This window comes from Canis aureus, chromosome 16 (assembly GCF_053574225.1).
Source record: "Canis aureus isolate CA01 chromosome 16, VMU_Caureus_v.1.0, whole genome shotgun sequence".
In the NCBI taxonomy this organism is placed as follows: Eukaryota; Metazoa; Chordata; class Mammalia; order Carnivora; family Canidae; genus Canis; species Canis aureus.
This window is the reverse complement of record NC_135626.1, coordinates 36,921,838-36,934,184: the sequence shown is the minus strand read 5'-3', so window position 1 is coordinate 36,934,184 and position 12,347 is coordinate 36,921,838. Positions and strand designations below refer to the sequence as shown.

Genomic DNA, 12,347 nt, shown 5'->3' with positions numbered 1-12,347 from the left:
TGTTCAAACCCAGCTGGGGGCCAGAAGAACATCTGCTGAAGGGAGAGGTGAGTCACACACAGAACAGTATGTGCCTCTTCACCTCAAGGGGCCACCCCAGGGTTGCTCATCTGTGCAGGAGTGGGGAGGCCTGGTTTTGCACTCTATGCTCCCTCTGTTTCCTTTGTAACTGGCAGCCTGCATCTGCAAGCAAACAGCTTTTCCTCAGAGCCAGCCCACACCCTTGAATCTAAAGAAATAAAAAGGATATGATCTCAGATAGATCACAGGTCCTCTGCCCCTGATCTCTACACATAAGCCCTTTGAGTGAAACCAGACCAACAGCTGCATCTACCCTGGCACAGAAGCCTCTCGACCAGCTTCCATCAATCCTCTATCTCATTGCTGCCCTAGCAGGGGGAAGATGAGAGGCGTGTTCCTCCTCCCTTCCTCCAGTGTAGGTTACGAGACTTCTTCGCTGTGTTCTGAATGGAGATTGGTGGAGAGAAGGAGAATGTCAACACATTGACCAATTTCTGCCACACACACACACCCCCCCCCCCCCTTAGCTTTGCTCTGCGGCACAAAGAATAATCCTTTCCTGAGAGCTGATTCCAAGTCATGTGCTTTATGCTTCATGTGTGGGAACTGACCCAACCTTTGGTAATGAGGGTGCCAGCCCCCAGCAAGCAGGCTCAAAAGCCAGGCCTGACTAGCTCTGCCTCCCATGGGGTGCCTGAGTCAGGCAGCGGGAGAGGACATTCTGCCCGCTGTGGGTGATGGCATGGGCAAAGAATACAGAGGCTTGGTGGCAAGCTAGGCCCTCATCTGCCTTAATCCAGCCCTCGTTCACTGGAGAGTTGCTGGGGGTGGAGGCTGTTGATGGCGTCATGCAGCCCCAGATCACCCAAGGCCACAGGCCTCCTGGGGTACCTGGTAGGCCCTGGTTGAAAATTTGGGAGCAGCGCATCCCCTCACTGCACCCTCCTGTCTGCTCAGTGATGCTCAACACTGTAGCTCTTTGGCCCCAGACACTAGGATTACAACCCAGAAGGAAAGGGGCTTGGGTCCATTGTTTCTGAGATCCTCCCTCCTGAAGGCAAGTCCAGGCAAAATGCCTTTAAAAAAAACAAACAAAAACTAAGCCAGCAAATAGAGGTCAGACTTCCTTCAAATTCCTTGGTCCATCTTTACAATCACCTCTGAGGGCCTTGTGAGGCCCCACACTTAAGTCTGACCAAGAGGCACTCACAGCCTCTCAGCTCCCTGGACCCATCAGGGGCTCATGGCTGATGGAAATTGGCTGAGCTCTACATGGTGATGGATTCCAGGGACCCTCACTTGGTGATTCACTGTTTTGGGAGACCTCTAGTGATCTGGCCAAGGTCTTTAGCATTGGGAAAAAGTCACTAAAGGGATTGCAGTCTTATTGGGACTGGTGGCAGCTAGCTGGATTGCCTAGTCAAAGAGTGGAAGAGAAAGAGGAAGAGGCAAGAAGTGAGCCTGAAAAGATGGACTATAGGACGGGGCTGGGGGGAAAGAAAGCAAACCAGGGTGGGTTAGGGCAGAGAATCAAGGCTTGAGGAAGAGTCTAACACTTGCTCATCGCAGTCCCGGGTGAGAGGAAATGAGAAGTGACCATGGGACAGGCCCAAACCAAGGACCAACCAGGATTTCTCAAAGGAAACTAAGAAGCCACTAGGTCATATTCCTAGGGTCCTGCCTGGGAACCCACCATCAGGCCCCCTCCCTCTGCCTGTGGCCCCAATTACCAAGGCAGCCAGGGCTGGGACTGAGACCGATGCCCTAATACCTCACTCACCCTGGAAAGCTTAACATCCCTCCAGGTTGCAAAAACACTCGGCCCTGCCCCCACCAGGCCCCAAGGCCTACTCACCATGGCTGGCACCCAGGTACAAAGAAGCTTAATGAAGGCAGTTTATGCATAAACATTACAGAAGAGCATTCCCTGGCTGGGATTTTGAGAAGGAGCCAGAGACAGTAAGGGATGTGCCCCCTCCCTGGAAGGCACTTCTAATGAAGGCTGGGGCTGAAAACAAAAGGACACATTTGGGAAATGATCTGTGAGCACACACAAGGGTCATGAGAGGGGTTAACAACAAAACCACAGGCAGGCCACCCAGGGAAGGGTCAGCCTCCTCCATATCCCACTGCAAGCCTTTGAGGACCGGCTCCCATCTGGGCCTCCCAATAACCATACTCTCAGGGCTCAGGTAGCTACTGGCAGAGCACCAAGTACCCACTCCTCTGTGTGTCCTGGGTGTACCCCAGGCTGGGCTCAAGAGTGCCTGAGCTTCAAGCCCCGAGCACACCTCCTCTGGTCTGCCACCGGCCTCCTGGGAGGCTGCATTTCACTAGCATCCTTACCATCTTCCTGGGCCTCTCCCCTCTCCCCCATCCTCCTTAATTCTCCCAGGCCCTCTTCTCATTCTCATCCTCCCCCATGGCCTCGGGGGCTCGTGACCCTTAGCCCAGTCTCAACGGCCTAAACCTCTCCCCTAAGCCCCAGATGTGATTATCAAACCTGGCCAAACATGTGTGTCCTATAAACCCTCATACTCAACAGGTCTGATCGGCCTCATCTTCCCCCCAAACCTCCTCCTTCACCATGCCCCTCTTCAACAAACAGTGCCACCCACATCACCCAAAGTTATCCCGGTGAGTGGCTTCCTTCACCTCCAGCCCCATCCTAGACTCCGGCTCCAGGCTCCTGGCTTCCAGCTTCTGCCCTGACTCCCAACGTCTCCCTGCCCCTGCCTTGCCCTCCCTTACCCACCAGCCACTCGGTCACCAGATCTAAGTCCCCAAATACAGTCATTAAGATTCAAGTGAAATATAGAATGCAACCAAACAATCAGACGAAAAGGTGACTTAAGAACATAAATGCAAAAACATGGGAAGAAGACAGGCAAGGCACAGTCCCTAAAACCACATGCAGCTCTTTTGCTTCATATTGAGAAACCGGTATGCCTCTTCTGTACAGTAAAGTATTACAACACATTTTCTATTCACTTAAGGCTCTCTTTCTTTCAAGAAGATTAATAATTTTACAAGTTGGGGATGGGAGGAGGGTGGCAAAGTGTTTTAAAAAAAAGCAGTAACAATAAAACATTCATTTCTCCCACGCAGACAAAACCCCTGCTGGGATTTTAGCAGTAGCAGCAAGGCCGGCCCCTCTCTCCTTTGCGCTGCAGGGCTGCTTTGTGATCCAGACACCGAATCCCACTAGGCAGAAAAGCACAACACAAACCTACTTATTATTTTCAAAGCAGAAGGGAAAATCTTAAAAGGCAACGAATTGCAAACTTCCTTGCTAATCACCGAGGATGCGAGAGGCTGTTGGAATCTAGTGCCTTTTCTCTTCATCCAGTCTTAAAGAACAGAAATTAGATACTCTGGTTTGATAACAGCAAGGATAAAAAAAAAAAAAAAAAGAAAAGAAAAAAAAAGAAAGAAAAGAAAATGTTGTCTAAAAGCCTGGCCCTAAAAGAAAAAAGGATCCTTGGGTGGCTCAGCGGTTTGGTGCCTGTCTTCGGCCCAGGGTGTGATCCTGGAGTTCTAGGATCGAGTCCCACATCAGGCTCCCTGCATGGAGCCTGCTTCTCCCTCTGCCTGTGTCTCTGCCTCTGTGTGTGTGTGTGTGTGTGTGTGTGTGTGTCTCATGAATAAACAAATAAAATCTTTTTAAAAGATTTAAAAAATAAATAAATAAAAGCCCGGCCCTTTCCACCTGTCTGATCATCAGGCCTCCCTACTAGTCTGGCCTGCTCCTTACTGTCTTTCTTGCTCTGGGAGAATCACACTGTTTTCCACAATTTCCCTAACACACTCTGCCTTTCTGCACACTGTCCCCTCTTCCTGGCATGCCTGGTCCATTGTCTGTCTGGAGAACACTTAGTCAACAAGACAAATCAAATGCCTGCCCTTTACGAAGACTTTCGGACTGTCTGACCCCTGCAGACCACTCTCTTTTCTGCTTCGCTTTTCCTCACGAAGTATCTGCTAAAGGACCTGTAACTCATCAGCCCTCAGATCTGTTTCTCCTATTGGGGAGACTACAAACCCCTTGTGGGCAGGAAGCATCTCACTCTCTTCATCTTAGTATTCTCAGACCTAGCTCAGCGCCTGGTCCAAAAGAAGTCTTTAACAAATGTCTATGGAATGAATAAATATCTATCCTGAGCTCTTGGCTTTTAAGCAAACCATTCAAATGATCCAGTCTTGATTTCCTAGTATCCCAGGTCCAGAGCAGCACAGCCCAGGAGTGCCAACAGTGCGGCGCCATGAACAAAATCATCTGTGTTAAAGGGCATTAATTACGCGTACACAGGTTCAAGTGCAGGGGCCTGGGAGGAGCTGAGAACAGCAGTGTTCACATGTGGAAAGACAACCTCAACAAGAAAGTATAGTTCAGTCAACTCTCAGTCATGTTGATGGAAGAAAACCATGTAGAAAAAAAAAAAAGTCCAACCAGTGGAGAATCCACAGATCAACATCATTAAGCCTTGAGATATGTATTATTTCATTGCAGCAAATTGGGTCTTCCAGATTCCATTTGGCTCAAGCCACATCCATATAATAAAAGATGATAGGTTATTTAATGTAGGGCTTTATGAAGCTTAACACCTGGTAATGCAGACACCTGGATAAGGCAGGAAGTTCCCCTTACCTGGCACAGTCCTGGGGTGCCTGCCTAGATGGCTCCTGCAGCTCCCCTTCCTGATGTTGGTGGAAACCTGGACTACAGAGAGGACTTGACCCAAGGCTGCCCCAGCCAGGTCAAAGCTGGAATGGGCCCTGGTAGGTTTTCCATGTCTCAGCCCTTTTGGTCCACAGCCTGGAAATGGCTTTGCACAGCCACCTGCTCCCCGGTGCCCCAGCTATGGCTGGCATTCCCTAGGAACTAGACTCCAACTACCTAGGAAAGACAAAATGTGAAGAAGTGGAAAACCCTGCGAAGATGAGGAAGGCCCAGGAGCAGTAGAGGCAGCGACAACGTTTCCATCTACCAGAACACTGCCTGGTGTGAACTCCCACTGCTCCAGTAAAGGAGAAATCATGAGCAAAGGGAGCAGCATGCTCTGACCTGGGGTTAAAGAAATGAGGCAGAGAGAGAGTTCAGAGCTGGAAGGAAGATGGCTCTGGTCTGGGATGGCTTGATCCCAAATTTCCCTTCCCCCGCTTTCCATTCAGCAGTCTTCCTTCCCATCCCACAGTCTCTTCCTCACTCCACCGCGTTCTCCCCGCACTCCAGAGGACCCCACACCCCCCTCCACCCGCACCCTCATGCACCCTCCACAGGACCTATCCTGTGTGATCCACAACTCGCCTCAACCTCTCCCACTCTCCAGCCCCGATTTCTTCCCTCAACCAGAGACCGCCCCTCCTCTGTGTCTCCCCATCACCTCGTCTGAGTCTGGCCCCTAATTCTGGTTTTCCATTTGTCCTTTCCCAGGCAACCCCCCCCCCGCGCCCGCCCCCAGCTTCCCCCGAGGGGGGGTCCTTCCTGCACTAGCCTCGCCTCTAGGCACCTGCTGGGGGCCAGCCACTCCCCACCGACCGCTCCGGCTAGCTCCCGGGGACTCATTCCCCGCCCCCACCCCGGGCGGCTGCGGGCCCTATACCTTTAACAAACCTCCACGTGCGTGCTAACGGCGGTGACAGCATTTCCTTGTCTCTCTGCTCCCGCCCCCGGAGGCGCCGCCCATTGGCCGCTGGGTTCCTCTGTTCTCGCTCTTATTGGCCGCGCTCCCGGACAGCGCCAACCAATGGCCTCTCCGCGCATGTCTCCCTCCTCCGGCCCTGAGCTCCCATTGGCTCCGAGGACTCAGGACCTGTTAGCAGGGCCTGGCGACGGGCGAATTCTTCAGTCCCCCGGGTAAACTCCCGAGCTGAGAAATTGGTTCCGAACCCAACGGAACCCAGCGCTGGGCGACGCCGGGTCACGTGACTGGCGGCCTCATGACGTGCGGGCTGCGAGGCGTCACCGTGACGTTTGGGCGACCTGCCGGGTGGCCCCGCTACCTCCACCACCTGTGCGGTGGCGGTGTCGTCATGGACCTGGGCCCGATGCGGAAGAGCTACCGCGGGGACCGAGAGGTGCGGCGGCCGCGGGGGCAGCCCCCCCCCCGCAGGGAGGGGAGGAACCCCACGGGGTGGGTTTGAGGGTCACCCCCATAGAACGAGGAGGGTCACAGACAAGCAGCGGGGGGAAGCGGGGCTCTGGGGAAACGAGGATGCGGAGAGGCAGCGGGTCGCGGTGGGCGAGAGCGCGAGCGCTGGGCCGGGACCCTGCCACCCGCGGGGCGGGCGCATCGTTTCGGGCAATCACTGAGCCTCCCTGGGCCTCAGTTTCCTCACCTGGGGAGTAAGTGCCTAACTCTCAGGGCCGTTTGGACTTTGATATTTGGAGAGCGCTTGCAGCAGTGACCATCAGCTTCTAAATATTTGATAAGTAACCCGTGGGGGAGGGGTATGACTCACAGAGAGCGGGGAGGAGAAAGCTCCTAGGTCTCACTGCCTTCAGCCCCTTCCCTTCGCCTTTGGAGGAGTTCTTTCCCTTTTCCCTGCTCCGAGGAGGAACCAACAGAACAGAGCCGCAGTTTCTAGATCTCGTTGTGTGTGAGCATTTCCAGAAGTACTTGCTAAACATGCAGTTTTTCATTAAACCTCACACCTACTGAGAATTTGTGGGTGTTGAGCCCACAAATATGGTTTGCTTTTATTTATTTATTTATTTATTTATTTTTTTTTTATTTTTTTTTTTTAATGCTCTTCAGGTGATAGGTTTGACACGCATGAGATGAAACCCTGATTCATCCGTCGCTACTGTGGGGGTTGGCGAGTTACCACGTTTTTATGCCTCTGTCCTCACCTGTAAAATACAGCTAGCAGAACCTACTTCCTGGGTACTGTTTTTTGTTAGGAAAAGTTCCTGGAACAATACCATGTGTGCAGTGAGAATTGTATGTATTTGTTAAATAAAACTCTCCTTCCCCAGGCGTTTGAGGAGACTCAGCTGACCTCCCTGGACCCCATGAAGCAGTTTGCTACCTGGTTTGAGGAGGCTGTTCAGTGTCCTGACATAGGGGAAGCCAATGCCATGTGTCTGGCTACCTGCACCAGGTGGGCATAGTGCGGGTGGGTACAGGTGAAGTAAGAAACTTAGGAAGCTCTCAAATTGGCGGAATGCAAATTTATGAGGATAGTTCTGTTATTAACATGCTTTGTGGCTTCTGGCAAGTAATTTGTCCTCTTTGGGCTTCGGTGTCCTTACCTGTAAACCAAAGATCACACTCTACTTAATTCCATTTCAGTAATAACAATGTAGTGCCTCCTTCATGTCTGTTCCTAAAGCGCCCACCCACACCACCCTTATCTCCCTAATCTCCCCATCTACCCAATTCCCGTCTGCTCCTTAAGAGCTACTCCTGGAACCTCTCCTGAAATCTAGCACAGTGCTTCCTTGTATTCTTTATTTGACAATCAATTGTATACTCCTTGAGACACCTCTGACATTAGCCTGTTATTCCACTCTTGTCCCTGCTCATTAAAGTGTAAGGCCATTAAAGTGTAAGGCTCAGCAGTTTAGCGCCTGCCTTTGGCCCAGGCGTGATCCTGGAGTCCCGGGATCGAGTCCCACATCGGGCTCCCTGCGTGGAGCCTGCTTTTCCCTCTGCCTGTGTCTCTGTCTCTCTCTTTCTCTCTGTCTCTCGTGAATGAATGAATGAATGAATGAATGAATAAATAAATAAATAAATAAATAAATAAATAAATAAAATCAATAAATAAAGTGTAAGGCCTTGAAGGCAGGGCTCTGGTATTGTGCCCCTGGATATCCCCCAGAACTCTGAGCGGAGGACCTGAAGGAACCACCCTTTCTGTGATGGCTAAGCATTGGCTGATTGCATTATAATTGGTCACCACCCTTAAAACTGTGTTCCATGGTGCATGCAGAGAGTGGGAAGAAGGAGAGAGAGAGATATCTTTCTGGACACCAGGCCTATTGGATTAGAGTCTCACTTAATTACCTCCCTAAAAGCCCTATCTCCATACACAGCCACATTGGCAGTTAGGGCTTCAACACTGAATTTTAGGGAGACAGGGCACCTGGGTGACTCAGTGATTGAGCATCTGCCTTTGGCTCAGGTTGTGATCCCAGGGTCCTGGGATCGAGTCCTGAATTGGGCTCCCTGCGGGAAGCCTGCTTCTCCCTCTGCCTATGTTTCTGCCTCTCTCTCTGTGTGTCTCTTAAATAAAATCTTTTTTTTTTTTAATTTTTTTTTTTTTTTTTTTTTTTTTATGATAGTCACAGAGAGAGAGAGAGAGAGAGGCAGAGACTCAGGCAGAGAGAGAAGCAGGCTCCATGCACCGGGAGCCCGATGTGGGATTCGATCCCGGGTCTCCAGGATCGCGCCCTGGGCCAAAGGCAGGCGCCAAACCGCTGCGCCACCCAGGGATCCCTCTTAAATAAAATCTTAAAAAAAAAAAAAAATTTTAAGGAGACACAGTTCAGTCTATAACAGGCCCCAGGCTATAACAGGCGCCAGGCTATAACAGGCATCAGGCAGTGATGTCATAGTTGCACCTCTAGGACAAGCCCCCAGGGGGAGGTGGGAATGGGGAGCCTGCATGCCCGGACAATACAGAATAAGGGGGTGCAGGTGCCAGGAGCTCAGGGGAGCACCCAGGTGAGGGGTGGCAGCAAGGACAGTGACATGGGCTCTGACCACTTGCTCTGGTCTTTGCCCCAGAGATGGAAAACCTTCTGCCCGCATGGTACTGCTGAAGGGCTTTGGCAAGGATGGCTTCCGCTTCTTCACTAACTTCGAGAGTCGGAAGGGAAGAGAGCTGGTGAGGGGCCTGCAGGGGCCTGTCCTTCCTTCCCTCTGGTGCTAGCCCCACCCCTGCCCACTTGCTGGCTGTGTTTGGGCACCGTCCTGCCTGCGGGCCTTGGCACTCTTCCTTTTCTTTGCCATGAATGAGTGCTCGCTCTGACCACCCCGCCTCTGCCATCCACTTACCTAAGTAACTCCCAACCCTTTGGCTTTCAGCCCCTGTGCTACCTTCTAGGGAAAGTCATCCCTGATCCCTATGCTACCTCAGCTGCCATTCACCATCATCTTAACGTGTCACTTTACTTTCTACCTTCTTTTCAGTTTGTGACTGCATTTGTTGGTATGTTTATGTGATTGATACTTGTCTCCCTTGCTAAATACCCAGTAAGCTCTGTGGAGGCAGAGGCTGCATCCGTTGTACCTCTCCCATTCCCCCAGCACCTCTCCTGGGGTCAAGCCCAGAGTTGATACTTTGTGTGCATTCAGTCATGAACCCAAAGGACTCCCGGAATCCATACTGGCCACAGGTGCATTTCTGAGGACTTGCAAATCTATGGATGAGAGAAATGGCAAGCCTCACTTTGGAATCCATCTGGCTTAGGTTTTCAGCACGGCTCTAGCACTTACTGTGTGAACTTAGGCAGGTTCCTTAACCTCTCTGAGTCTGTCTCCTACACCCGTAAAAGTAGGCATACCTTTGAGGGTTTAAATGAGATGTTTTGTTATCCCCTGTATGCCTGCATGCTGCAGACTTCCTACCTCCTTTCTGCACGGTGGAGGTGTTCTCCCTGCTGTTTTGATGGCCGATGGCGAATCCTCTTTTATTTCCAGGACTCCAATCCCTTTGCCTCCCTTGTCTTCTACTGGGAGCCCCTCAACCGCCAGGTGAGTGAGCAGTTCCAGGACAACCAGGGGCTCATTATCGATGAGCCCAGTGGAGGTCCTCAGGCTGGGAAAACGACCTGCCTCTCAGCTCTTAATGAACTGGTCTAGTTGGAGCCAGCAGTGGTGGGGCAGTGGAGAGGGGTAGGAAGAGAGGAAGGGGGCCTGTGTTGGTAGGGAGGGCAGGAGGCATTGCAGACCGTCTAGCCAGGGCCATCCTTGAGCAGGTCCGTGTGGAGGGCTCTGTGAAGAAGCTGCCTGAAGAGGAGGCTGAGTGTTACTTCCACTCCCGCCCCAAGAGCAGCCAAATTGGGGCTGTGGTCAGCCACCAGAGTTCTGTAATCCCCAATCGGGAGGTGAGTCGAGTTTCTTCTTAGTCCTCTGGGTGGCAGGGGCCTTAGCTCATCCCCAGCAGCTGTCCCCGGGGGATGCCAAGGCCCTCTCTCCAGCAAAATGAAAGGATAGTCTCCCTGGGGAAGTAAAGATGGGGAAATGGGCTTCCTTTATCTGACCCTCTGGTTGGACTGTGCTTCTGGAGGAGAGAGGCCAGCCTCCCTCGTTCACCTGTGTTCCAGTGGCTGGCAAACAGCACGTGCTTAGTAAATGGTTATTAGGTGAATCACTGACTCAGTCTGGGCCTTCCTCAATTTCCTTCCCCTGGATAGTATCTGAGAAAGAAGAATGAGGAATTGGAACAGCTCTACCAAGAACAAGAGGTGCCAAAGCCAAAGTACTGGTGAGTGATGCTTGGTGGTTGTCCAGAAAGGGGCACCAGAACTTGAAACAACTCCCCCTGGAATTATAGATCTGCTCCCCCTGGTAATCCTCGTCAGATTCATATTAGCAACTTCCCTCAAGGGGTCCTGAGGTGGAGACAGGGTGGGGGGTAACCTGTTGGAAAAATGCACAGAGCACCAAACCCACTGTTTCTCTTGAAGGGGTGGCTACATCCTGTACCCACAAGTGATGGAGTTCTGGCAAGGCCAAACCAACCGTCTGCATGACCGGATCATCTTTCGGAGGGGCCTGCCAACAGGAGACTCCCCTTTGGGGCCCATGACCCACCGTGGGGAGGAAGACTGGCTGTATGAGAGACTTGCACCCTGACTAACCTGCTGGCGCCAACTGGATCTGGGGCCAGGTGCTAAGAGAGGGTATGGGATTGGGAGCTGGCCCTTCTAAACTCAACCTATTTCCCTCCTCACCCCTTACATTTAAGGCTCTTCAGAGTTCAAACTCCAAATTCTGTATTTTCACTTGATTCTCAGTTAGGTAGTCTTGTGAAGCATAAGCAGTGGCATAGAGAATCACAAACGGAAAAAAAACAAACAAACCCATAATTATTTTCTTGACCTTGAATATGATTTATTGGACTAGCTCCCTCTAGAGGTAATAGCTGGTGTGATTCCCTCTTCTGGTGACACTAGGTGGGCCCGGGGCTGCTCTGTTACCACCCTGTCACTGAGTCATACTACCCAAAGCTGACTGGTTCCAACATAAGCACCTGAGCCAATCTAGTCAATCTGTTTTTTCTTGTCAACAATTTGAAATTTGAAATGGAGAGACCCAGAGTATGAGAGGCACTGTAGCCAAGTCATTAATGGCAGCCAAGAAGCAACAGCCTCCAGCTGCTGCTCTTGTAATTCCCTTAGTGACCTTGGATCCTTCTTTCCCATGTCTGGGCTGTGTATAACACCTCCTCCTGCCTCAAAACACCCATTATCCCTGTTAAAAAAAAAAAAAAAAAAAAAAAGTTTTTGGCTTAAACTAGCCAGGATCAATTTTCTGTTGCTTGCAACTAAAGGAAACGTATTTACTAATAGGATATTTTTATAGCATTATACCTTACTGATAACTGCCTCCTATTATCTGAAGCACAACAATGTGGAAAAGAGATTAAATTTATTCTCTGGAGCTCCAAAGGACCCATAGGTGGAAGTTGCATCGAAGTAGATTTCCTCTTGGTATGAAGAGAGACTTGTAACAACCAGGACTACCTATGAGGGAGTGGGCTACCTGTTAGGTAGCAAGTCTCTAGAAGTATTCAATCTCAAGTAATCAGGAGTTTTACATATATATGTATATTTTTAAGATTTTGTTTACTTGAGAGTGAACCCAAGCAGGGGGAGTGAGAGAGAAAGAAGCGGGCTCCCCACTGAGCAGGGAGCCTGATGCAGGGCTTGATCCTAGGATCCTGGGATCATGACCCGAGCTGGAGGCAGATGCTTAACCAACTGAGCCACCCAGGTGCCCCTAGGAGTTTTATAGAAGGGATTCATGTGCTGATACCGTCAATCAAGCTTTACTTTTCCATGTTTGTTTCTGAGAACTGTGTGTGTATGTGTGTGTGTGTACACACATATATTGTTATAGAGATTACATCATTCTGACCACTCATACATCCTTCACCTACTCCCCACCTCTACTGATGACTCCCAGACCCTGATTTTCATCCATGCTGGAATTACCCAGGGAGCTTTAATCATATGTGATTTAACTAGGCTGAGTGAGGTCTGAGCTTGGGGAAACTTAAAGGCTCCCTAGGGAATTCTGTGCAGGCAAAAGAACCCCCTCCCCACCGCCCACCGTTTGAGATCCTTGCTACTCAGTACAGTCCACAGACCAGCA

General features: G+C 50.9%; 1 protein-coding gene and 1 long non-coding RNA gene across 9 annotated transcripts in view; one reads left to right on the top strand and one right to left on the bottom strand.

Annotated features, from left to right (window-relative positions):
- Nucleotides 1–5,967, bottom strand: part of LOC144286472 (uncharacterized) — a 33,076-nt gene extending 27,109 nt beyond the window's left edge. The window contains exons 1-2 of one of the 7 annotated variants that reach the window (XR_013354526.1): nucleotides 5,636–5,967; nucleotides 4,670–4,918 (exon numbers count right to left, since the gene is read on the bottom strand). This is a non-coding gene — a long non-coding RNA (uncharacterized LOC144286472). The other 6 variants (XR_013354522.1, XR_013354523.1, XR_013354524.1 and 3 more) reach the window with 6 other exon arrangements.
- Nucleotides 5,811–11,631, top strand: PNPO (pyridoxamine 5'-phosphate oxidase). Of its 2 annotated transcripts, XM_077852957.1 has the most exons (7): nucleotides 5,815–6,099; nucleotides 7,001–7,125; nucleotides 8,754–8,853; nucleotides 9,669–9,722; nucleotides 9,947–10,075; nucleotides 10,385–10,455; nucleotides 10,658–11,631. In XM_077852957.1, the coding sequence occupies exons 1-7, from the start codon at nucleotides 5,962–5,964 to the stop codon at nucleotides 10,824–10,826; spliced, it is 786 nt and encodes a 261-aa protein (XP_077709083.1). In that variant the 5' UTR covers nucleotides 5,815–5,961; the 3' UTR covers nucleotides 10,827–11,631. The 2 variants fall into 2 exon arrangements, with proteins under 2 accessions (XP_077709084.1, XP_077709083.1); XM_077852958.1 differs by lacking the exon at nucleotides 9,947–10,075 and having other exon boundaries at nucleotides 5,811–6,099.
- Nucleotides 11,632–12,347: the final 716 nt, after the last annotated feature.